The following is a 26,659-nucleotide window of genomic DNA, read 5'->3' as shown; positions in this document are numbered from 1 at the left end:
CAAACGATAATAGAGGGAAACAGCTGTGCAAACCAGAGAGGATGAGGTGAAGGGCCGAGGCAAACTAGGGAAGAGCCAGGTTCATGAGGCAGTGGAAGGAGGGATGAAGAGGATCAGGAGGATGCTTCCGGACCCCAGCCCCGGCTCGCCTGCCGGAAAGTGTGACAAGAAGCCACTGCCTGGGAAGCCAAGGGAGGGTGCTCTGCCAGCTTTGCCAATCCCACCCGCAGGGGTGGAGACAGTCTGCCAACACGATCTTCTGGCAGTGATCAAGGCACACACGGAAGACGTTACTATTTCCCACCCAATCGTAAGCCTCTTCCAAGGAGGCAGCAGGATGAGTCTGAGTTTGACAAGAGTGCTGGATTTCAGGGGGCAGCTGAGCTGTCTCTCTTCCTATTCCCGAAAGCTGTGGGAAGAAGCTGAAACAGACATTTCCCCCACCCCTTTCTCTCTCTCCTTGGGATTCCCCAAACATTCTCCAGATCATTCTTCAGAATAAATACCAGTGTGTTTCCCCCCTCAGTGCCTTATTTCAGCACATATGTACTGAGTGCCTGGTATGGGCCGAGCAAAGTGCTGGGCACTGCAGGGCATAAAAATAAACATAGTACCCGATCCCTGCTTATCGTCTCACTGGGGGATGATGCAGGGCACATACACACAAAAACCCACCAGATATCGCGAACGTAAAACTGCACGATGGGAATCTAAGAAATCAGGTAGGTAGTGCCCACCTGTGCTCTGAATTCAAAGAGTGGCCTTCACTGGGAAGGTCACCCCGAGCTGAGCTTTGAACGGTGAGCGGGAAGTCTGTAGGCACGTAAGTGGGAATAATGGTACAGGAACTGGTATGGCGGAAGAGTTCGTGAAAAAGCCATTAGAAATACGAGGCAGTTTGCATGGGCGTGGCCTTGTATGGGACACCAAGACATGCACAGACGAGACAATCTTGCCTGTTGGAAAACTTACTTGCAGTGTCCCTGTTATACTAAGTAATGGTTTTGATGCAGTCTTGAGTTTCTGTGCTGTCTGCAGATGTAGCAAAACAGAACAGCACATAGGATGAAATTACTCTCTTTGGGATTATTTTCCATGGATGGATAGCAGTGGCTTAATGACCAATGTTTGCCAGGTGACAGATAGCTCTCTTGTCTAGTGTTTACGTATGCTTAAAATTTTTTTTTATTTTTTTAATTTTTTTGAGTTTCGTCTGTTTGTTGGCAGAGAAGGTAGGGATGTGGCTAAAATAAATATCGGCCATCTTTATCAGGACCTGACAATGTGCTGAAATGGATGGCATTTTGTTATATTTGTTAAAGGGACACAATATTGTTTGCTCTTTTCACTGAAGGTAACTATTACCATTCTTTAAAAAAAAAACCCAAAACCTTTCTGAATGATGAAATAACACTTGACTCAGAAGGATAATTACCATTTTTGGAAGGCGGCCAAGAAATGTATGCGTGTCTACTAATTTGGACTACTGCCCCATCACATCATTCAGAAGGACATGAAGGTCTATCTATAGACAGAGAGAGCTAAGTAGATATACCTAATGCCCAGTGTCAGAGACAGACTCAGAATCACAAAAACCCAAAAACGGGAAGAGGCCATTCCTTTTAGATGATCCTCATTAGAGCTGAGGGGGTAGGAGGACCATCATCCAATAGTTTGTTGGGTGTTTTCCCAGAAATGGGAGTCCCTGAAGGCGAAGCATTCCTCAACCGAAATGCCGTAGCAGCTCCTCCCCCCACTCTAACTAAAAGAACCATCAACAAAGAGCTAAACTGAAACCCCAGAACCAGCGATGAGAAAAACAGTGTTTCTTCGGGAATTCTGAACATCTGCATACATCTAGTAAGTTTCAGGAGGAAAATGAACTAGATTTTTAAAATGATTTTCTTTATTAATATAAAATGTTTTTCTTTAAAGTTTAATTTGCGTACTTAAGGTTTTGCTGATTTGGGGTTCATTTTAAGACGATGGCCAGACACGGGTGCCTGGGTGGCTTAATCTTGGTTGAGCGTCCGACTCTTGACTTTGGCTCAGGTCATGATCCCGGGATCGTGGGATCAAGCTCTGTATCGGGTTCCACGCTTAGTGTGAAGGCTGCGTAAGATTCTCTCTCTTTCTCCCTCTGCCCCTCTCCCCCACTCATGTGCTCTCTCTCTCTCATAAAGAATAAAAATTTTAAAGAAGCTAAAAAAAAAAAGATGATGGCCGGACAGGAAAAATTTTACTTTTGTCATTTATTTAGCAAAATTTTATCAAGTCCTACAATGGATCCAGGTGCCCTTCTAGCCTCATGGGCCACCCCAGGGAACCAATAAGACAGAGCTTCTTGCCCTTAGTGGGCAAATGTTCCAGTGGCAGGGAGATGGACGAAAAACAAGATGAAGAAGTGTTATGCTATATATTAGAAGGTGACCCGTGCTGTGGAGAGAAGCAAAGTGGGGAAGGGGGTGAGACTTGAGAAGAGTGGCCAGAAAAGGTCCTACTGGAAAGGAATGCCTGATTGGGATGAGGGAAGAAGCACATGGGCACTTGGAGAAAGAGGACTGCAGGCAGAGGGAGCAGCATGTTCAAAGGTCCTAAGGCAGGATCATGGCTCATGGGAACCACATGTGAACCAGTGACCACAGCACGTTTGTAACAGTGAGAGGGGAAAAGGTGAGGGTGGAGGGGAACCAGAGAGCTGGCTTACGTACAGCTATACGTGCCTGATGAAGATTTCACCTCCACTGAGGAGGACAGGACAGGTGACAAGCTCTGGTTAAGGTTTTAACAGGGCCACTTTGGCTGCTGTGTCGAGAGTGGATGGTAGGGGGCGACGGCAGAGGCAGGTGCCATGGTAATAACCAGGTAGGTGACCTATGGTGGGAGTTTGGGGAAAAGAGCAATGAGGGTGAGAAGTGTCAGGTCCTGGAAGAAGTAGAAGAATGATCAGATTTGCTGATGGACCAGGCATGGGGACTGAAGAGTCAAAGGGCACTGCCAGGTGCCTCTCCTGGACCTCGGCAAGGACAAACTGACGTTTGCTGTTGGGAATGACTGAGGAGGGACTGTGGTTAGGGGGAAAGGTAAGGAGCTCAGGTCTGGAGATGTATCTGCATGCCTGTTGGACAGCCAGTGGAAGATGGGGGACAGACAGCTAGACTCAGAGATGTGGGACTCACACCAGAGATACCCATCTGAGCGTCATCGGAATATAGATCTTTGACACCATGAAACCACAAAACCACCAGAGCGTTGACTGAGAAGTGACAGAAAAGAGAAGTCCAAGTTCAACTCTTGCCCTTTGTTGCTGTTCTTTGTTCAAAGTCACTGCAACTTTCTTTTCAATGCACAAAATTCTGTATAGCATTTCCTATAAAAATCACTACTGTGATACAGTATTTAAAGTCAAAGAGCTGGCAGAGGTCACATTTCCTTTCTTCTAGATGGAATAGACAGGTGTGTTGGTTTCTTTTTTTCTTTTCTTTTTGTTGTTGTTGTTGTTAAATTCTGCTTTTCTCATTCGAGAAAAAAAGTTATTGATTCCATAAAGCCAGTGACTTGGATATTTTCACTTCTATTTTTAAGTGACTGGCTCCCTTTCCTGGCTGGTGACATTTGATAGTAAAGGCTTAATTTAACATGGGCAATATGGAGCTCCAAATGTTCCTGCCTCAGAGAGAGTCCCGAATAACGGGCTTCTGAGAAAGAAGAGGTGTCTGGAAGCTAGAAAACCAATCAATAGTTCCCTATTTTGTTATATTTTAATCCAGCAAAAGAAATAAAACACGCAGACATACAATACCTAGTAGTTAGTATCCAGGCAGCGGACTGATTACCTATTGATTTTTCCTCCATTTTACACAGGAGCGACAAGATCTTATCAGAAGCCCCAGCTCTGTCCCATCTGAAACAACTCCATAAGGAAAGGAAGAGCAGATATGCAGCAGGTAACCTTCTGAGTTAATGGCCTAATTTAAATATACAAAATCCACAGCGACACTTAAGTTCTTTTCAAACTAACTATAAATATCAAATTGTAAGTCTAATTTTCATGATTTATAACAAAGTGCGAGCTTAAAAAGATACTTGCATTTATTAGGCAAAGATTTGAAGTCTGTTTTCCCTGTAAATAAATAATGGACAAAGGTCCACAAATACTTTTGATTTTATTGGAGGATATGATGGGTATTACGAAACGGCAGGAAAAAAGTATCTGGTTTCCCGATCACAAAGGGCTTGGAACGCCATGCTCAGGAATGAGGACAGCACAAATAGACCCATGTCTCTATGTGAAATTTGTGTATGACATTTAGACCCACGCCTGGGACCCCAACTGTCCCAGGAATGGAAACTCGACCCTCTGCCCACGCTCACTCACTTTCTCCCTTTCCCCCGGCCCAGAGTCGGTACCATGTGAATCTTTGGCATGGTGGCTGGTCCAGCTCCCTGCTACCCAAACTCCACTGACACCTGTTACCTGCACGGAGGCTTGCCAGGCTTCATGAGGCATTGACCAAAGACCCTACTGGCATCCCCTCTTTAATCTCAGATGCTCTAGCAGGAGTACATTGTCTGTGCGGAGGCTTGCGTCTCTTCTGGGGGAGGGAGGTCTCCTGGTTCACCACTCCTCCAGGCATCCATCGGCCTTGGCCTGGGATCTTCCTACCTACAGAGGGGAGGAACCAGGAGGCCTCTCCCACTTGGGCTCCTACCACACTCTGCCCCAGACACAAGCGGCCCCTTGAAGACCCTGAACTCACCACCCAGCTCCCAGCTCCCCCACCGTTTGCCCTTCCCCCTAAATGTCCACAAGACCTACTCTCACCTCCTTCAAGTTTTTGCTCAAATGTAACCTTCCCACGACTACCTTGACTTTGACCTTCCACTTAAAATCACAACCCCTTATGCTGAGTGGAAGAAGCCAGACGCAAAAGCTCACATACGATATGACTCCATTTACATGAAATATGCAGAACTGGGACGTCTGCAGAGACAGAAAGGAGACTGTGGCTGCCAGGGTCTTGGAGGACAGAAAACGCCAGTGCCTATTTAACGGCTACGGGGTTTTCTTTAGGGTGGTGAAAAGGCTTTGGAATTTGACAGATATGGTAGTTGTACGACGTTATGAAAATACTAAATGCCACGGTAATGGTGAACTCTGAAGGGGTTAACACAATGTTATGTGAATCTCACCTCGATGAAAAAACCCGCCGCCTCACAATGATGGTTTCCCTTACCCCATGTAGGGTTTCTAACATACCGGCAAGTTCACGCGAATGTATATTTTATTTGATGCATCTCTCCCTTCTCCCAAATATAAACCCCACAAGGGCGAGCCTTCCTGTCTGTTGTGCTCACTGATAAAATCTCCGAGCCTAGAACAGGCCTGGAACAAAGCAGGTCAGGGATAAACATCTGTCAAATAAATAGATGAATATACGATCTCCTTAATGCTTCATTAATAAAAGATCTCCCCTATTTCTTGAGTACCGAATTAGAGGAAGAGGAGTCTTTCACAAATAGGATTAAAGGGCCAGTATGCTCTAATCCAAAATAGATCTTCAAACAGATAGGGGAAGAGATGTGGCGTGCAGCCATTAGAATCCCAGGTCACCACGTGGAAAGCAAACAAACAACCAGACAGAGACATAGAGGCTCAGGACAGTGGTATCCAGTGCTGAGCACTGTGGTCGTTTTTAAGTTGCAAGGATTAGGAATGTCAACACACATTGCATTTTCCTGTAAATTCTAAAATCAGCGCACTGGATTTAAAGAAGGCAGCCAGCTGACAAAACGTGACCTCTAATAAATGCACTGTGTTTTGCACGTGCGGTTGTCTTGCCTATGGATTCGGCCACATGCACCTGCCGGGAAATGTTTTCATTTAGATTCTGAGACACTGTGAATTGCAGAGAACGTACCAATGAGCTCCTTGTTTCTGACGTCCAAGGCCATGTTCCGGAGTGCCGTGGCCACCGCGCACACCACACGGTCGTTATCTATTCGGAGCAGCTCCACGAGGATAGGCAGGCCTTTCTCTTTTCGGACAGCAGCTCGGATATATACTGACCACTGCAATGAGAAGGAAGGCCAAGGCGTTAGAAGCGGAGGTGGAAAACCCTAGAAGCTAACAGCACGTGCAGGCTTTCAGACGGCTGTTTTATAGGAGCCAAGAGGATGAATTATCAAGACCTGGTTGTAGAATGGGCTGAACGCGGTAGGCATGTACTGAAATGTCTTAACTTTATTTTCTGCCTTCAGTATATGCAAGAGGCTTTGGGGTTGATCAGTTAGCCACGCTTATTTCTCTGATGCTGGCATTTGCAGTCCTTGACTTGGGCAAGCCATTTGTGTGATGTGTACACTTGATGCTTTAAGATGCGGAGGGCTAGGACAGGAAGGGCCAGGACAGGAAGGGCTAGGACAGGAAGAGCCAGGACAGGAAGGGCCAGGACAGGAAGGGCCAGGACAGGAAGGGCCAGGACAGGAAGGGCCAGGACAGGAAGGGCTAGGACAGGAAGGGCTAGGACAGGAAATGCTAGGACAGGAAGGGTGGGCTGGTTTTTTGGTGTTAGGAGGAATAAAAAAGAACTCCGGAAAAGGTAGAAAATGATAAAAAGTTGAGGACAGGTCATTTTTTTAAGAGACTTGCATTTGGAGGTGGGGCACGCAGGTGAGTTGGTGAACATACGGTCACTAAGTTGTTGGCTGAATAATAAAAAGTCAATGAGTCAGAAAAAGGTAAGGGTGAGGAGAGGTAAACATGACACTTAAAGTCAAGAGTAAAAACCGTCAAAGGTTTTTAAGAAAACATTTGGATCAAAATGTATTATGTCTGGGGCCATTATTCAATGTCCATTTTATAAAGTAAGACATACAATTTGTTTTGGACTGGTGGTTGTCGGCTTTAATGGAACACACCTACTTTTTATCTGAAACGTATTTGCAACTTCAGGATGATAAAGCATTCAGGTTCATTTAACGGAATGCAGGGAGGTCCACGTTTTCCGGACATTCACATATATACTTCATATTGTTGTACAGTACTCCAGAGAAGAGTGTGCACGATAAAAACCAAGCAATGTAAGGGTTTAAGAAAATGGCATTCACGACATGAAGTTCTGGATTCTGTGGCAGAGTCCTTCAGGGAACCACCGAAGGTGGGGCCGAGTCCCCACCCCTCCCCCACCGGGCCCTTCCATCCCCCATTCCCATTAGGGCAGGCACCCCAGAGCTGGCTCTCACCTGTGGCAGGCAGGGAGCCCCCTCTGGCAGTGAACGTAGGGCATACGCCATGCCTGCCACATCCTCAGCCCAGCCCTGCATGAAATATGAGATTAAAAAACACACACAACTTCATCCTGTCCTACGTCAGAAGTCACATTCACATAGTTTCTTATCACCATCAACTCACACTGTATGGTTCTTCTCCTGCCCCCACTCTGTCCTTCAAGCTCTAGGAAGCCTGAGGAGCTTGGGGAAACAGACTGAATTCACTAAAACATCTCTTGATTGCAATGGACTATTCCACAGCCCCACTCTCAGGGAGCAACAGTCAGAAATCCTTAGACATACAAAAATCGCAAGGTTTGGAAACTTCTCATTGAAATTTGGGTGTCTGGATGGGATATCCCTTCTGAGGGAGGGAGGCCCCTCGTGAAGACAGTACAAAACCACTTTGTGGCATCAGAAATTTCACTTGCAACGTGACATGCTGAGATATGCTTTTCATCCACTTCCTCCACTACCTGTGAACCTTCTTGTCTCCAGTGCCCGGAAAAGACTAGAAACCTGAGCTTATGCAGCCCACTCATTGTTGGCTTTCTTCCCTAAAACTAAGAAGAGAAGCTAGAAAAAAGAAGAAAACGGAAATCAGATGTAGGGTCAATGTCTACGTATTGTAAGACGAACGTCAACGATAAACTTTACTGCTGGGGTGATATTCTGGACCTTTTAAGACACCACAGGGAGCGTTCTCAGTCACTTGAGCAGGCTGAAGCATAAGCCCTAAAGATGACCTTTTTGGCACCTCTTTCTAGGCCCAGGATGCTGGCTCGTACATTACTGACTCCTAGACGCTGCCTCGCCCTCTCCTTCATCCTTCCAAACGGAGACAGAGGGGAACCTGGCCATATCTGAAATGAGCCAAGAAAGGAAAGCTTGGACTTTGTTTTTTCTTCTTAGAAGTTCAGCTATTACATCCCTCCCATGTTGGATGGAAAGATGATCTGGTGTTTGGAAAATAATGGCAATCCTTAAGCCTTCCTGGGAAGTGATTTTGGAGTAACAAAAAATGGCTGTAAATAGCCCCAAACGTGTCTGAGTTACAGATATGCCTCTTTGGCATGGGAAAATGGTCAACAACAGTGGTATGTTCTCCCTAAGTGAAAAGAGATAATCAGATAATGGATTTGATCTTACATTATTGATACACAGAAAAGAACTTTTATTTTGACACTTTTAGTTCTGTGTGCTTGCACATACAGTTGACCCTTGAACAACACGGGATTTGGGGCACTGACCCCCTATGTGGTCAAAAATCTGCATAAAACTTTTGACTCGCCCAAAACGTAACAGGCTGCTGCTGACCTAAAGCCTTACCAACAAGACAAACAGTAGATTAACACACAGGTTGTATGTTACATGTATTTATACTGTATTTTTTTTATAAGAACGTAAGCTTAAGAAAGGATATTATTCAGAAAATCATAAGGCAGAGAAAATACATTTATAGTACTGATGTATTTATTGAAAAAAGTCCATGATTAAGTGGAGGTGCATAGTCCAAACTCATATTGTTCAAGAGTCAACTGTATAGGAAAAATTCCCAATATTAGTTCCATACAAGACGACTCAGAATACGTTATTTACATTCCATTCAAGAGATGTTGCAAGTTTCCACAAGTTTTATTGACATGCAAAGTGACACGACAGTGATGGTTTCTACGTAGTAATCAGTCTTGGAGTAGATCACGTGTAAGCCAAGCGTGTAACCTGTATGAAACCCAGCAGAAGGAGTAAAAGAGTGCAGGGGTGGAAAGAGGGAAAGGAATTCAGTAACTGGGGAATGTTTCACAGGTGCACTCAACACAGAAACATGAAGCTCGTTTAGAGGTTTTCTGGAAAAGAAGGGAGTTGCCTTGAAAAGCATGGCAGCCTCTGTGGTGCTTAGAAAGGTGTGCGGGTTGCCAAAAGTTTGGTGATAGGAACAAAGTAGGAGTACTGCTGGCATAAAAACAGCTCAACAAGAGAGAAAAATGCCTCATAACTCACTGTGGCTGAGTGGCTCTTTGGGTGGAACCTTAACTTCCCGTAAATGGAATACGAGAGCACTGTGCACAGAGCACGTCAGTGTAGAGGGAAGGGCATGGACCAGGATGCCTTTAAGAAAAGTGGTCCATGAACTGAAGAGACGATGTTTGATGATTCAAAGAGAGAAGAAGGAAGAGGGGAAGGAAGGGGAGGAGGAAGGGGAGGGGGGAGAATGACAAGAAAGATGGAAGAGGAGGAGAAAGACGAGGAGAAGGATCTGGTCCAGGAGAAAAGAGCACAGATATCTTTCAAACTCTTCTTGGTGAAATGCTTTCCCAGTGATGATCCCAGGAGAGCCACGAGTCCTCAAAAACAAACTTAACACTTCAATCAACTGTCAGGCACTGCTCTAATGTCTTTATACGTATGAACTCATTAAATCCCCATCTCTACCCTATGCAGTAGCCACTATGGTAACTTCCACTTTACAGATGAGGCAAGGGAGCCACAGCAAGGCTTCTCAGCCTGCAGACGCTTGGGCAGGTCTTGAACCCAGGGAGCGCTGTTCCAGAGTTGGTGGGCTTGGCCTCCATTCTCATCTGCCTCTCAGAAAGACATCTGCACTCATGGTTGATATAATCCTTACAAATGCACCAATTAATCTTGGTTTAATAGGGGTTGTTATTACTTAGGACTTGCAATAAATAGCCCATCTGGCACTCCTCGAAACTCCTGAGTTAAAGACCCTTCAAGTGCTATCAATGGAACTACTGGGCATTTCAACCCTGTCTTGAGAGCAGCTTGTCCAGACTTAGCAGATCTGATACAAGAAGTTGCGTATGATTGGAATGGCAAAGAGAAAGGCCTCGTTTGTGCCAGGAAAGGATGCTTCCGTGCATGTGATGTGACAGCAATTCAAACCACCGAATGCTCTTCCTTCTCCTCCTTGCTTACGGCTCTCCCTGAAGAAAGGTCCGCCATTATTTGACCCAGGTGTTTTCAGGATGGGACAGAGCATAAAGCCATGAATGTTGACTTTAAGGGTGGAAGGCACAGATGTAGGTAAAAGGTTGGGACATATCTGGAAGGGGATGAGAATAGGCAGAAGACAATTTGGCCTCTCCTCAGGCAACACGGAGCCTCCGAGTCATGGAGAGAAAGGGTCCGGGTTGGAGAGGGAGCAGGAGGTGTGAGAGCATCGTGGGGGCTGCCACCGGATGCCCCCCCAGACAAGTCGTGCCCTGAGGGGCTGACAAAGATCCCTGGAAGATGAGAGCTGAGAAGACCGAGGCTCTGCTGCCTACCCTGCTCACAGCAGTGTCTGTTCAAGAACCAGCGAAGTCCTTGCATCATCATGGAGCAGTGGCCACAGAGCCACTGGCAACAGACTTGGGGGGCAGGAAAGGGCTCCTGTGGCTCCAGTGTGGCACAGAGTAGCCTCTGAGCATTTCTGTTGTCTCCAGTGTGTGGGCCATGTAAGTCAGCTGAGGAGGAGAGGCTAAGGACCCAGGGCTGCAGAGGGGGGTTAGTCGGCCAGGAGGAAAGGACACATCAGAACAGCAGGTGTGGACAGCGCTTGCCTGGGTTAAGGAGTGGATGTGGCTGCGTCTCAGGGGAGCTTACAGGTTGTGGCTGTATCTCAGGGGAGCTTAATAGTTATGGGGGGGCAGGTGTGGGCCAGGAGAGAACCTTGGACCAGAGAGAGTCCTATCACCAACTATCATATCCCGTCTGAGAGCCCAACAGGACAAGGAAGTTTGTCCTGGGCAAGAGGCAGCTTAGGACAGAGATGATGCCACACTGAAAACAGACACCCAATCCCTGTCCCCTGCAGGGATATTTCTGTAAGAACCCCACCCCCCAAGTTTAGCATCAACTGCAGGGGGCAGGAGAGGATGAAGGCTGACAAACATAAATATGGCCAAGTGTTAAGCCTGAAGAGACTGAAAAATAGCTGCATTTTATTGAGTTTACCTAGAAACGTCTAGATTGTTTATTTTCTTTTCTTCCCATTTTGCATTGGACACAATGCAAGTGCAGAGATGAAACCAAACTGAACTACACAAAATAAAGAAAATTACATGAGTTTTTGTTCAATAATGTTCCTCACTATCCCCATGGAGGATTTGGTAATAAAGTGAAGATAGGAGCGTCTCGGTGGCTCAGTGGGTTCGGACTTCGGCTCAGGTCATGATCTCACGGTTCGTGAGTTTGAGCCCTACATCAGGCTCTGTGCTGACAGCTTCAGCCTGGAGCCTGGTTCCCAATCTGTGTCTCCCTCTCTCTCTGCCCCTCCCCAGCTCGTGCTCTGTCTCTCTCTCAAAAATAAATAAAAATATTTAAAAAATAAAGCTAGGACAATGCTTTTTAACCCTTTCCACTCAGGCTACCTCAATCTGATGTGGATTCTCAGAAGCTTCACTTTTCAAATTCTCAGCCCAGCCATAAACAGGATTGATGGCTACAATTTTTCCAAAAATTTCTCCCCTGCTTAAGCCCTGGTTAAGGCTGACTTATGTTCCTAAAAGAAGATCAACACTGTAATTTAACTAGCTTTTCCCTCTTGAAATCCTAATAGTTTGCTACATAAGTAGAGATAGTGTTCTCTTTCTGGTACTAAATATTCTATTAAGAGGCTGAACCCATGATGGTGCTAAACTTCTGACTTTGTTGATTAATATCTCTATTCGCATTAAATATTAATATTTTTGATGAATACCTTACAAGTTCTCCTGGTTTAGAAGCATAGTCGGCGATTAAATGGTTTTCTGTTGCGTGACTGTTTTCCCATTGAATTCCTTTATCAAATTCCCTACGTTTCCTTTTGATATGGTAAAGAAAAGTCACGTTTTCAAACCAAATCCTTCCAAACATAATTTCACCTTTCAGATGCATTTTGGCATCCTCCAGTGTCACAGGACCACAATGTGCTAAAATCTGACAGCTGTAAATTGAATAAGTTGCAACGAATTTTGCACAGATTCCACGAGACTTTGAAATTTGTTTCTGAATTCACTTATGATGCTATGTTATTTACCGCAGTCCTTCATTCTTGCGATGTGAGGGCAGAAAGTATCAAAAAAATTTTCCTTCTTCCGTCTCATTCTGTCAGTTTACTATAAAAAGAATGTTCAAAATACTCAGAAACAGTGTGGCTTTTGTTGCATGCGTCACATTATTCTCTCTAGTGTGGATTTCTACTGAATTACCATGTTCATACAGGACGGTGGCTGGTGATCACAACAGGATTTATGAAGCAGCTGGGAACCTTAACCACAAGGCCCTCAAATGCTGGGGTTCGGCTGTGGTGGAGACAGGACATAGGTGTCCCCTGTTTAAATTCAGATCTTGTTGCAGGATTACATGTTTTTGTTTTCAAAGTCCATTTTAAAAAGTTGTATCTGTAATGAAGAGGGCTAGTGAGGAACTCCCTTGTGTCGTTAAACCAATAAATCAGTTTGATAAATAAAATGTTTAATTAAGGTAATGGCAGCTATTGCATACGTAAAGTGTTTGTTTGTATTTTTAAAACGTAAGTCAGGTTAGTGCAAAGACTGAATTTTACTGCAAGTGTTTATGTGATGCTGAAAATTGAAGTGCAAGCAAGAGAATTTCCTGGGGGGGAGGAAGCATTTAGATATGCTTTTGCGGTAAGAACAAATAAACAAGGTCAAGCTCACATAAAAGCCATGGAGAAGACGCATTCACTCAACTGACAGTAACAAGTACACCTGTCCCCCTACCTCTCAGGCCGTCTCAAGGATCAGCAATTCTCAATGAGAAAACATACCTTTACCAATGGGCCTTTCTGAACACAGAGTCTTTTTTGGTGACTGTTATCAAATATGTCTTCACTGTGTGCAAATGGTATTTAGAAATGCCTTCTGGGCAACAAAATGTGACGCTGTTAGATCACAGGCGTGGTGTGTCTGAGAGGAAGGATGCCACAGATCTTATTCTAAGAGTCTGGCACGTTCTCTAGTGACAGCGCTGTGTAAACATCCCACTGGGAAGGGGATAGGGACAAGAATGAGTGTTCAAATGAATCTGCTTCCTCCCCTGCTTTTTTGACAGCAAAGATGGTGACTGGGAAGTGTAGGCAGGAAGAACTCAGGGATTCTTTGTTCAATATAACAAAATAAAAGTAATTTAATTGTTCCTCATCCTCACTTATTAGATGCTAAATCAGAAAGCTTTTCTTTTATTGCATCCTTCTTTTTTTTCTTTATAAACATGGTGATTCATGGGGAGAGGGAGTTACATCTCATATTTTTCTCTTGGATCCAGAAAACATATTTTTCGGGGGACACGAAGCACAGTCTGGAGGGACTGTGCTGATACAAACCCTCTCCATCTTGCAAATACAAGGCACACCTTTGGTTGAAGACCTGGCTAGTGAGGTACCTAAAGTGCCATTGGTTTTTACAAAGATGTTAACAGTTTTATTTTGTAACATAAATTGAATATATTACCAAATCTCTGTCCCTTCAGAATGAAGAATTTTACTTTTTGAATCTGGATTCAGATTACTTTACGACTGGGAATTGGTTTTCAATGTCAGGGGACTATGAATGTAGAGAAAGCATTTGTCTACTGGAGGCTAGGAGTTGAGCCCAGATTATGCGAGAGGGACACACACGTAAGATCTTGACTCTCGTAAGGGAACATTCCTGGTTGTGGATTTGTGTTTTTTTCCGCTTCTTGCTGGTAGATGGTGACCACAAGAGTAGCCTTGGAAGTCACGTGCTGAAGATGGCAGAACGGCTGTTGTGAGCCGGGGTGAATTAATTCATGGAAGGGAGCTTCCCTCTTCACACACCTGCCCATACCTGTTACATCAGAGAAGATAACTTCTGTCTTCTATCTTGAATTAGCCCTTGCGTATTTGGGACCTCTTTGCTATGGCCACTAGCATCCTTCTTAAAGGAGATCTGCTAGTGTATTACAGTGAACTCTAATCACGGACTCCTAGCCCTAAGGTGTTAGCTAGTGACGTTGGCAGTGTACTTCCTCATTCCTGACCTCTTCCTTGTAAAACCGACTCCAGGAACACTCTTGTGCCTAGTGTAGACATACACCTTTGTGTATACATTCCTACCATAGCATCCATAATGGCTTTTGAACTTCTCGTTTACATGTTTATTATACTGGAAGGTACCAGGGGGAAGGTACCAAGTCAAATTCAGCTTCCTGTTTCAAGTGTCTTCCAACTAACAGCTCACAATCGGAGAGTAAAAAAGTGTTTACCTGATGAAAGATCATATTAGGTTAATTTTTAGACTCTAGTGGTTATTATTATTTAAGAATAGCAGTCTCCACTGAAAGGAACTAATAAAAAGGATCAAAGCTACCACAATTTTTGAAAGGGCCAGCAAGTTGTAGCCACTTCCACAGAAACACTGTTAGGGCTTAAAGTGCTCACGTGCTCCTTTACTGGTCTTTTCTAAAGCCAAACTAATCCCTTAATCCTGTGGTCCCTGTGTGTGGGGTTAGACCCTGACACGGGGCCAATGAATACTTGCTTATCCTCTGGACTGGAAGAACAGAATACCGAGTGGCAAGACCTGAGCCCCACAGCTCTGATGATGCAAGAACAGTTAACCCGAAGTTTTTGTTTGAATTCCCACTGACCCACCTGCTCAGATAATTAATAACGCCAGTTCCCAGGTTAGCCTGTGTCTTAAACTGTGCTCAAATGGGGATTAGGTTCCTGATCGTATTACAACTGTCCTAGGTATAATCTGTGCCCCTGGGGTTCCTTTAAGAACAGGTTGTGCCTGGTAGATACCGGACCAGAATCAGTTTTATATGTAATTGGCCCTGGCAGATTCAGAATGTTGCTTCACTGTCTTCTCATTGTCATTGTTGCTGATGAGAAATCAGCTGTCACTCTTCCCTTTGTAAGGACAAGTCTTTTTTTCTTCTACTTGCCTTTTTTTTTAATGAGTCATAATTTTTTTTTTTGCATGCAGTTGACACACAATGTTACTCTCTAGCTGATTTTAAGATGTTCTCTTTACTACTGATTTTGAGCAATTTGACTGATGCACCTTAGTACAGTTCCTTCATGCTTCTGCTTGGGTTTTCTTGAACTGCTTGGATCTGGGAGTTTAGGGTTTTCATTACATTTGGGAAATTTTCAGGTATTATTTCTCCAAATATTTTTGTTCTCTTATCTTTCTCCTTTCTCTCTCCTTTCCTTTGGGATTTTTTTTTAAGCATTTTTTTTTTAACTTTATCTGAGAGACTGAAAGAGAGTGTGGGCAGAGAGGGATTGAGAGAGAATTCCAAGCAGGCTATGTGCTCTCATCGCAGGACCTGACAAGGGGCTCGATCTCACAAACTGTGAGACCATGACCTGAGCGGAAATCAGAAGTCAGATGCTTAACCAACTAAGTCACCCAGGCACCCCACCTTTGAGGACTCTAATTACATGTGTATCAGGCCACTTGAGGCTCACTGATAATTTATGGGTTTTTTTTTTCTTTGTGTTTCATTTTGGGTAGTTTCTGTTCAGTTTGTAAATCTTTTTCTTCTGCAATAGCTAACCTTCCTATTATCCCATCCCATCCCATGTGTTTTTTATTTCATACATTGTATTTACAACTCTAGAGGTTTTATTTGAGTCTTACTTACTTTCCATGTTCTAATTAACTTCTTGAACACGGGGAACACAGTTGATAGCAACTGCTTGTCTGCTAATGTTAACTTCTGTGTCCGTTCTGAGTCGCTTTTGAATGATTAATGTTTCTCCTTATTATGAACTACATTTTCCTCTTTATTTGGTTGTAAGCTTATTTTCAACTAAGATGCCAGACATTCTTCATTTTAATCTGCTGGATGCTGCATGCTTTTTGTATTCCTACAGATATTTTTAAGCATTGTTCTAGGATTCAGTTAATGTGGAAACTATTGCTACTTTTGGATCTTACTTTTAAGATTTTATAGGAGAGACCAGGTCATATTTAGTCCAGGGCTAATTATATGCTTAGTATCAGGAGACAAGACCCTCCTGAGCACATACCCAGTGGCCCATGAAGTACGAGGTTTTCCTGTCTGGATCTTCGTTAGGCACACTATACCCATCCCTGTGTGAGCCGAGTTTAATTCTCCCTAATTGCACGAGCTTCTTTCCTCTGCTTTGGGCATTTACCTCACATGCATTCACTGATAATTCCCTGCTGAATATTTGAGGGGAATCCTCTGTGTGTGGCTTTCCCTCTCTGGAACTCTGTCCTACGAACTCCAGGCGCCCTGTCTCCCCAGATTCCCAGCTCCCTCTCCTAGGCTCAGTGTCTGCTGAGCTCCTCTGGAGTTTCCAGGGCTTGGGCCATGGTCTGTAGACTCTCAAGGCAGTGTTCTGGAGCAATCGGAGGGCTCACCTTGCTTGTCTTCTGTCTCTCCTAGATCACTGTCCTTCACTGACTAATGCTTGGTGTCTTAAAAACCATTGTTTGTTATATATCTCTAGATTATTTGTTGTTGTTGTTATTCTTCCTTAAAGGTAGGTAAACCTGGACCTTGTCACTTCATCTTGGCATCTTGGCTGGAAGTCCCCCCAGGTTTAGCTGTTTCTATAACTTACGGCTTTGGAAATCAGATCATTCAATGACGATGACGAAAGTAATGCCAAACTCCCAAGAGCCAGGTTTACTCTATAGTGGATTTGGGTGTATATGGCACTTACAAGACAAGTGCAGTCCTTGCTATCAGGACTAGCTACTGGGGTCTTGTGGGGAAGAAATCACTAAGTCATGTGTGATTAAGCCAGTGACTTGGTAATGACCTAGATCCTCTCCATCTCCTCCTCCTTAGGTTGGGCCCATCCTTGTCCTGCCTCAGGCTGGTCATCATGTCCAACTGAATGTGTCGTCTCTAGGAGCCTGTTGATTGGGCAGGATCTTCAGATAACCTCTGTGTTTATTCTGATCCAATTCCTACCTCCTAGGTATCATGCTTCACGCACCATTTTCAAAACTTTGTTTCTTTTTATTTAAACATTATGCTTCACATCACACCATTAACTAGAATAAGACAATTGTCAAACCATGGTTTCTACTTTTATTTGCTGTACTCCACTGATGCCCGGGTTCACGTTTACATGATACTCCAACTGCTAAGCTCCACTTAATTCACTGTCCTTGTCAAGGCTGTTGCCCCTGACTCTAGGGACAAGTCTCAAATTTCCCAGTTCTCTTATTTTTTATTCATTTTGGCCACATGGCCAGAGATTCTGTTTCTTTCTTCACTACATCTATGTTGCTATCATGTTACCTCATTAAATATTAACGGCTTAATATCCAAGTATCTCTTTACTCTCTCTTTTTTTAGAAAGTAAATAAAATAAATAATAGATTCTTTGAAAATGGTCACATTTTAGGGGGAAATGGACTCTACAAAAATATCTAAAGTATCCGACTTAATAATAAGTGCAGAATGTATTTCTATAGTTCAAACCCTAGGTTTGCATAAAGTTCAATTACAACGGAAATAACCCACAAATGCGAGTTGAAAGAGCATTCATTCACATTTTGGAAATCTCCAAAGTACTATATCCAATTGTTTTGATATTCTGTGACAAACAAAATAATTGTGCTGTAAGTGGAAAAAAAAAAAGTAACCAAAGTGCATGCTGACTATGAAAAAAATGTATCACTCTGCTTCTGCCATAATACCATTATGCTTTCTCTGATGCTCATAAACCAAGTAATGAGTCTCTTAAAGTTTAAAAAGTATTTAAGACCATTCTGAAGATCTAGTTTGCTAGTCAATTTGTTACAGAAAAAGAGTGGGCGTGATCTTCCTATAAAGAGAAGTTATTGTTTCGCATGATGAGGTCTATAAAAAGCTGTCTCTATACAGAATTCTGGTGCTTTACACTTTACATTTCTGCTTTTGTTTGGGTCATAAAAAGTTAAGGACACTAAAAAAAATGCCACTAAATTTCAACAGTTGCTATAAAAATACATTCTTAGTACTCTAGGTTTCAGATGGTAGCACTGTCTGCATGAAACTTGATCCCATTGTGAGTCTTTAATCAATCTGTTAATCAGTGAAGACTCTTTCTTAAAAAAATATTTTTTTTTATTTTGAAAAGGAAGGATTTCTCTGTTTGGTTTTTGTACAAGTTATTTTTGATCTTTTAAAAATTATAACAATTTATCAGTATTTGGCTTAATGATGACCTTAAATCATCACTATGGATTGTCTACTTTCCCTTCCCACATATTTCCTTATCATTTAATATGGTGTGTTAATACATTATACAGTAAATGAAGATAATGTGATTGACTATTATGCATGCTTGTGCATTTGTATTTTGATAAGAAAACTCTTAGTAAATAAATATACATATATTTATATATTTATAACTACACACAAATATTCCTTAGCAGTCCCTTGCTCTGCCTGAGGACTACGCCATTTTTCTAGAGTTATTAGGATGGCAAATGCTTCTGATAAGTAACATTGACCAAACTTTGGGCCACATGTAATGACAGCCCATTGGCCTGTGGTATCCTGCCACCATCTTTGCATCTAGTGTCAGGATTGATCTGCAAGCTGTGACATGAAGCAGCCACAGTATTCTCTGTCTGAAACTGACACATCGAGCAATCAGGCACTATCATTTGCTCAGGGTCACAAAGCTCAGAAAAGGCAGAGACTAAGTTTGAGTTGTAACTTGAATCAAAGCCTCTTAAATTTAGAGGGAGATAAGATCGAACGAAGGGTTCATTCAAGGAAGTGATTTCCATTATTATTTTTTCTCCAGTCATGCAAGGCCCTACTCTGAGACTCCTCCTGACGTGACTCAACTTTTGAAACTTTTCTCTGGTTGAAAGCAAAAGGTAACTTCACTTCAAGTCTAGTCCAGCCTGAATTCCTTCTGAGCAACATTGGGGACACCTATGGACGGGGAGGAAAGAGACAGTGATGTTCATTCCTAAGACTCTCAAAAGAAGGGATGGGTCTGCCCATATGTCAGCAGCCAGCTCCTGGGAGGTGTTGTCAGGGCTTGTCCCCAAGGGCTGGGATGTCCCACCTGAGAAAGAAGGCATTGCTGCAGCAGTGGAAATAAAGAACGACAGAGAAGACACAAGAAGGCAGATATTGGAAGCTAGAGCAAGAAGGGAGGATGTAGTTGTGTGACAATGCTGAGGACAGTATGTGCAGTGCCTGTGATACTGAGCTTCTGAGAATTCTCTGTGTCTTATTAACATCGTTTTAAAGAAAGTGAATGCGAGACAGTGATTTATGTGTCTTCCAAGCCCCAGGCTTTTATATTAAATGAAATGAAAAATGGATGGCAGAGGTTCAAACTTCCTCTCTTGATATTTTCCCCATATGCCCTCATTCTCCCATTTGACTACACTCTTCTATGCAATAAGACAAGTTAGCTCATGTAATGGTTAGTGACTAAACTCAAGAATTCTTTGCTATGGTGAATCCTTTTCTACCCAAAATGAGGGTCGTGGAAATTTTCCATGAAAACCAATCAGGAACAGTGTGTATTTTCAAGAATTCAGAGAAAAAGGCCCTCCTAATCTCCTAATCTCCTTCCCCATTGTCCCTTCTGGCCAAAGAGACCCAGCAATACTATTCTGCTCTGTAAGCCCGTAGGTTAAAAATGAAAGAGGTTCTTTTCCTTTGGGGACTGGACCAACTACAACATTATAGGGGTTTGCATGGGTTTTGAAACAAGGTGCTTGGGTATTAGCTCCCTTAACAGGAAACAACAGAGCTTGGGAAAGCATCCACATGTCACAATCTCCCCTGAAAACAAAATAGCTCAGCTACACAGATAGAATGGAAAGCATATCACAGCATTTTCAATGACCATACTTACATCTATTCATCTATACTTTGTAGTGATCTTCAAGGACTCCCGAGCCCTTGAGACTTTTTAAAAGGAATACCTTTCTATGTCCAACAGTTCAATGGAACTGGTCTTTCTCTAACATCCTCAAAGACTGTATTGGAACTGCATATCTCACAACTGGATTTCTATTCCTTTCTAAGGACGTGCTCATAATTCCAGATTTCCTCTTTATGATAATGAACTAGTCATACCTTCCAGCTCCCTGCAGCCAAGTTCTGCAGGGCACCTGCCGCCCCTTCCAGCGTGTCTGCGTTTGAGCACTCAGAGAGCAGCGTGAGGTAGGGTTTGACTATTGATGGGTGCCACAGCATCTGGATCCCTTTTGGTGGTTCTGCACAGTCTGGAAGAGGTCCTACTCCATCCCACTGGTGGAAAAAAAATAAGAGAGTAAACATTTTTACCATCGTTACGCTTCCCAACTTTGCCTTCTGTAAACGTGACACACAGAAACAAAAACACACACGACGTTTGGTGAACATCGATGGCGCGCAGGGTAGTGCCTTCGTAAGCCAAAAATGAGGGAGCCGCTCCTGTCCACCAAGAGCTTAGGATGGAAAGTGAAAGGCTGTAGAGCATGAACATAAGTGAATGTAACTGGCAGGAGAACGCATAAGCTCTGTAAGAACGGTGCCAGCGCATTGCTGTTAAAAGGAAGAGGAAATAAATTAATTTTGGTGGGCAGAGTGGACGAAAGCCAAAGATCAAGGTGGCATGCCTTACAGTTAGCATACTACTAGCATAACAGAGTACATAACAACACTCAAATGCCTTCAATTCTTATGCCTAAGTGCCAGCTGATAAATTCTTATATAACTCCTAAAATACATATTTGTCGGACTTTGAATTCCATCACTGCATTATAGACATCACAAAAAGAGACAATTGCTGTCACGTATCAGATGCATTGACCTAGCTAACGGCAAATCTAGATCTTATGGCGATTCTGATCGTTCAGCTGGCTTTGAATTGGATCTAATGAATAATAAGAGAACGTGTAATTAAAAATTAAAACAAATAATTTCAAAACTACCACTTACTGCACAAGGGAATATCAGCAGCCCATTAAAAATGGTAGTTATGATGACCGTGTAGCAATGTGTCTGGACAAATAATAAAAGTAAAATGAACAAAGCAGGATGCAAAGCGGTATGTGGTTTGTGCTTTACAGCAAGTAAAATGTGCCACAGAAACACGCATGGTAATAAAAACTCATTAACAAAGTGTTCATGTCTTTCATTTTTTCCACAGTTTAAGTTTTCTGTTCCTCTTAGGATTTTAAAAATATGAAAAATTATAATAGTGATTCTGATCTTTGATCACAAACAACCTTTGTCTTTTGGGAAAGATAAAGGCAATAAATACAATGAGAGTAGAAATGAAGTAAACCCTATGTTTAGAAAAAATACTCGCATATTTACTTCTGAGAAAAGTCCCAGGAAAACAAAATCATCCTTCACAATTTCAGGGTAGGGACACTAATTTATTTTACTCCTTATTTGTGTTTATTAATGGCTGCTTAACATATAGTCTAAATGACATACACTAAACTTCCCTGCACATATTTGGGCCCATATCTGTACATGTATGTGTGTACACATCTATGTATAAATACACAATCATAACTGTATTTCAAAACCTGTGTTTCTTAGTTCTAAAAATTTTACTGGAGCACAAGCTTACTTCATATCCTTGCAACATAAAGATGGAAGCGTTGATAGGGAAAGTGTAAAGTTATTTAACTGTCACAAATCATTTTAAGAATTGCATTATTTTCTACAAGAAAAATTAAAAACTCATGTCTTCTTTTTCTCAACTATGCCACAGCTTAGTTTAAGCGAAGGCCAAAGCTCAGAGATGAATATCCCAAGGATGGACGTTGGACATCCCACAAAAGGTCATCTTCAATGAGAGTGTCACTCAGTTTCAACGTTGTAACAAGGGCACTCAACGTGGGGGAATCTGCTTATGCTTTTAACCAAAGCCACTTCTAAACCATTCCGAAATGACTTTGCGCCTGTGCAAGCCTACTAATGAAACCAGTACATTTCTTGTAAGTACAAAAAGTAACAACATTGGAAGTGAACCAGCCTTGTCACATTACTCCTGGTTCGTTATTTGAGAAGGGCTCGCTACACTGGGTAGAAAGGTAGTGCCAGGGAAAGAGACCAGTCATTCTGCAGGTTTGCTGACTTCCATGATGAAGCAGGGGTAATACTGACTCGTCCAGAGAAACCAGTTTGGGGAACTGAATGTCTCTGCTGGTGCAGCAGGAAATGGAAAATTACTTTATATAAGACTTTTTTTCATGGTTTATTTGGTCATCTCCTTAAAACTTTTTTTTGAAGTTTATTTCTTTATTTTGAGAGAGAGAGAGACAGAGAGAGAGAGAGAGAGAGAGAGAACAGGAGAGGGGCAGAGAGAGAGGAAGACAGAGAATCCCAAGCAGACTCTGCACCGTCAGTACAGAGCCCCATGCAGGGTTCAAACGCATGAACCGTGAGATCATGACCTGAGCTGGAATCAAGAGTCAGAAGCTTAACCTACTGAGTCACCCAGGTGCCCCCTTCAAACCTTTAAGCTATTGTCTTCAAATAAAGATTTGATAATATTCAGAACAATCATATTATGCAATTTGAAACTCAATAGGCATGGCATTTCCCTGTCATGTACGAAGAACTAATGTAACAGCTGGAGGTGCCCAGGAGTAGTATTTGCACGCTGGTTACAAAATGCGATAGCCAAACTCTAAGAACAAAAGGGAGCTACGTTATCATTTGCTGGGCTCATCTTGTTCTCCTTTCCTAACTTCTTCAAAATAAAATAGGATAAATGGCTAAATCAGTAGACAATTTTCTTCTGCTCTGACATGTGATCTATGTAGCGCTTAAATATCTTTTATTACAATCCTTTCTTAATGGCTACAAAGAGAATCTGAAGGAAATAAAAGGAAAACTGATGTGAATACGGATAATCTTTGGTGGCAACTAGAAATGAAGTTCAAAGGGGATTCTCTGCTATTTCGGAACATTGATGGCACCCTGGTGTGTCAATACCAAAGAAAAAGAGTTATTTCAAAGCCACTCACTGTGTGTGGCTTTTATCTGGGTACATTATTTCAAACTTTTACTGAGTTAACAGGGAAAGATTTATCAATTGTCTATTAAAAATAGACTTTTACCACCTATAAAAAGACCTGAAGTCTTCTCTAAGAGTGTGCCAACATACTTGACATTATGCTGCCTGGAAAATCAACTCCAACAGGACCCTAGGGTGACAGTGACATCAGGATCTGACTTCGGTCATGAACACTCTGCCCATGCAAACTTTTAGGGCTAAGCTTCTTCTGGAGTGAGGGTCTGTGACAAGTCATGGGATATGCAATTTTATCACCAAAGTGGAAATACATCATTTATAAATTGAAACACCAGATGCATCCATCCTAAACTTGCTATAAGACTAGCACGTGGACAGAAGGCAAGTTGTGGCTACATCTTTCATATAATCAACCCACTGATCATCCAGCTATGTAGTCCTACGAACACAGGACTGAATTTGTAAGCCTTAAGCAAATTGTTTTGGACTATATCTTGAGGGCACATTACCAAACATTGTCTAAGAGCTTGAAATATGAGAAAAATAAAGATGCAAAATGTCATCAAGTCAGGACAGAGAACTTTCTTTGTGACAAAGACGGGTCACAATCAAGAAGACAAAATATTTCCAGGAAACTAACAGGAGCAAAGGTAGCAGAATATTTTTGATTTACTATCTGCATTACTGCCAAATTATGACATACACACACTTCTATGTATATACATATATTTCCGTATTTATGTATCTTCATTTATCAGGCTGAAGATTAAAAATCAAGCAGAGAGTAGCTAAAGGGAAAGCAAAAGAAAAAGGAGAAAGGCCTATGCGGTTTAAAAAAAAAAAATCTGGCTTGGGGGAAGTTTTCAGTGAAACCCTCCCTTATTCTTGGTAGTAAATTTTACTTTTATGCTCGAGAGTTAACGTTCCTCAGTTTTGTGCACAGTTTTCTTTTCATCGGTTATATTTTAACAAAACTTGCAAAAGTTCTAGAAGCCCTCGATTCTTAGAGTTATTACTTAAATGTTCAAACTACACTTTGTACAGGTGATTCACGTGTTGTTACACAGGAAGAAAATGCCAGAGAATTTATTTCTGGCATTAACACTGCCCTCACTCAATTGTCTGGTTTGTAGTAATTTAGAATTTTACATATACAGTTAGAGCTCAAGAAGCTAAGAACTGAGTGCATTACACCAGAGTCTTTCAGATTTTTTTTAAAGGATAATGCTTTGGAATGAATGTTTGTGGCCCCCTTCCTCCAATTTCTTATGTTAAAAGCCTCAACACCCAATCTGATGGTGTTTGGATGCAGGGCCTTTGAAAAGTGATTGGGTCTAGATGAGGTCATGAGAATGGAACCCCCATGTTGGGATTAGTGTCCCTATAAAGAAATGAAGTGACCCAGAGTTTCTCTCTTTTCCATCTTGTAAGGGTGTGGCAAGAAGGGGTCATCTGTGAACCAGGAAGAGGCTCTCAGCAGACACCAAATCTATTGGTACCTTCATCTGGGACTTCCAGATAAAATTTCTGTTGTTTAAGTCCTCCCCCCCCCCCCCCCCCCCCCCGCCCACTGTTTTTGGTATTTTGTTACGGCAGCCTGAGCAGACTAAGCCATAATCACAGTAAGGATTAAGTACATTTGGTGTAGTAGGATCCTTCTGATCCTTCTGGCTCCCCCATGACCTTTCTGCCATGGAGCTCTCTCGGGGACAAGCTGTCAGCAAAGCAAGGAGAGTGCGTGGCAGGATTATGTTGACAGTAAATCACAGAGCAAATCAATTGGTTTTATCGCCCCAAATAGTGCCACACTCGATAACATACCATCAGCGCTTTTCTCTACTGATCTTAAATGTGTAACTGTATGACTGACATCAATAAAGCAAATCAATCAACAGTCTCTATCATTCATTTTCTAAAACTGCATAGAATTGAAAATAAGGTATTCTCCTGTTCAAGAAGGTAATGCTTAAATCTTTTTGGAAAGGAAGAGAATAACAAGCCTCTGTGCTACAAGCCAAGGAGCTGCTGACTTTTGGACATGATGTTTCTGCTATGGTCATAGTCAGGGGAGGAGACATATACTGGTCACAGTTAAGAAATGTCCGCTTGGGAAGAAAGTTACACAGGTGCGGGGCTGTGTCCAATGTGTGGCTTAAACAAACAAACGGACCAACAAAAAACAAGATGAAAGCCTTTCTTTGGACTTGATTTCCATACTTTTGCTTCCCCACGCAGCTTAAATTCTATTTAAAAGGTTTCTTAGTTGGCTGCAGTACGGAAGAGAGTAGAAGCCACTTTCTCCTTATATGAAGAGAACGGTGTAAGTTGGGGATAAAAATCCGAACGTTCCCAAACCAGAAAGCAAAGATGTCCATAAACCAAGACTTTGTGTTTTGTTTTTGTTTTTGTTTTTAATTTTTTTAATGCTTATTTATTTTTGACAGAGAGAGAGACACACAGAGCATGAGCGGGGGAGGGGCAGAGAGAGAGGGGGACACAGAATCTGAAGCAGGCTCCAGGCTCCCAGCTGTCAGCACAGAGCCCGATGCAGGGCTCGATCTCATGAACCTTGAGATCATGACCTGAGCTCAAGTCAGATGCTTACCCGACTGAGCCACCCAGGTGCCCCTTTAAACCAAGACTTTGTAAACATGGGCTTCTCTCAGGGATGGTGGCTCACAGAGCGCTCTATTGCATTCATAAAAGCCCCTACTAGTGAGAAAAATTAACGAGAGCCTTTCAGCTCTTCCCCTTCTGCCAAGTTTACAACTGCCCAGCCTCCGTTCTGTCACACTGGGCTGGCTTCCACAGAGATGCAGAGGAGAGCTCCCCGAGGCTGGGGGAAGCGTCTACAGTCCAGAGGTGCAGAGATACCCCGCTCCTCTCTCCATGTCGCAGCCGTGCAAGGCCACGTAAGGAGAAGAGCTTCTCCTGCTCGAGCGGCTGTGTCTTCACAAACAGAAAAGCCTCCTTCACCATTGCGACGCATCTCTGTTGCCCATATTTCTCCACCATTGAGAGGGCATCACCGTCACTACCCTTGTGCAGGCCAAGTTTTGTTCCGAAGGGATCTGGGTGAAATATACAACAGGCCAAGGAAACTGCGTGGATCTTCAGCAGCAGGGGAACATTGACCTTAAAATCCCACTCTTCCCTCCCAGCTGAAGGCACACCTCGTGTGTCAGAAGAGAAGATAGCTCAGAGATGTGAACTGGCAGGCATGTCCTCTTACACCGGGCTCCATTTAATCAGGCGTCAGCCTGTGCACATACTTTAAAAAGCAACAACATAAACACAAGTCCATCCTCTGTCTGCCAGTTTTGCTTGGCTTGGTTTGAACAGCCGAGTTGCTAATAGATCTTCCCTCGACAGGGTTTCCTTAGCACTTCCAGCTTTTGGGGGGATTAAGGGAAAAGGAGGCAGGGGATAGAAGTT

General features: G+C 42.9%; 1 protein-coding gene across 1 annotated transcript in view; it reads right to left on the bottom strand.

The window, feature by feature from the left end:
- The window catches only part of CTNND2 (catenin delta 2), a 938,499-nt gene that overhangs the window by 96,335 nt on the left and 815,505 nt on the right, over positions 1-26,659 (bottom strand). The window contains exons 16-18 of the mRNA XM_049648272.1: positions 20,323-20,496; positions 7,246-7,320; positions 5,922-6,072 (exon numbers count right to left, since the gene is read on the bottom strand). Coding sequence (XP_049504229.1) covers positions 5,922-6,072; positions 7,246-7,320; positions 20,323-20,496 — 400 coding nt within the window. The remainder of the gene's footprint in view (positions 1-5,921; positions 6,073-7,245; positions 7,321-20,322; positions 20,497-26,659) is intronic.

This window comes from Panthera uncia (genome assembly GCF_023721935.1).
Source record: "Panthera uncia isolate 11264 chromosome A1 unlocalized genomic scaffold, Puncia_PCG_1.0 HiC_scaffold_17, whole genome shotgun sequence".
NCBI classification, from domain to species: Eukaryota; Metazoa; Chordata; class Mammalia; order Carnivora; family Felidae; genus Panthera; species Panthera uncia.
The sequence above is the reverse complement of the archived record's forward strand: the minus strand, read 5'-3'. Positions and strand labels throughout refer to the sequence as shown.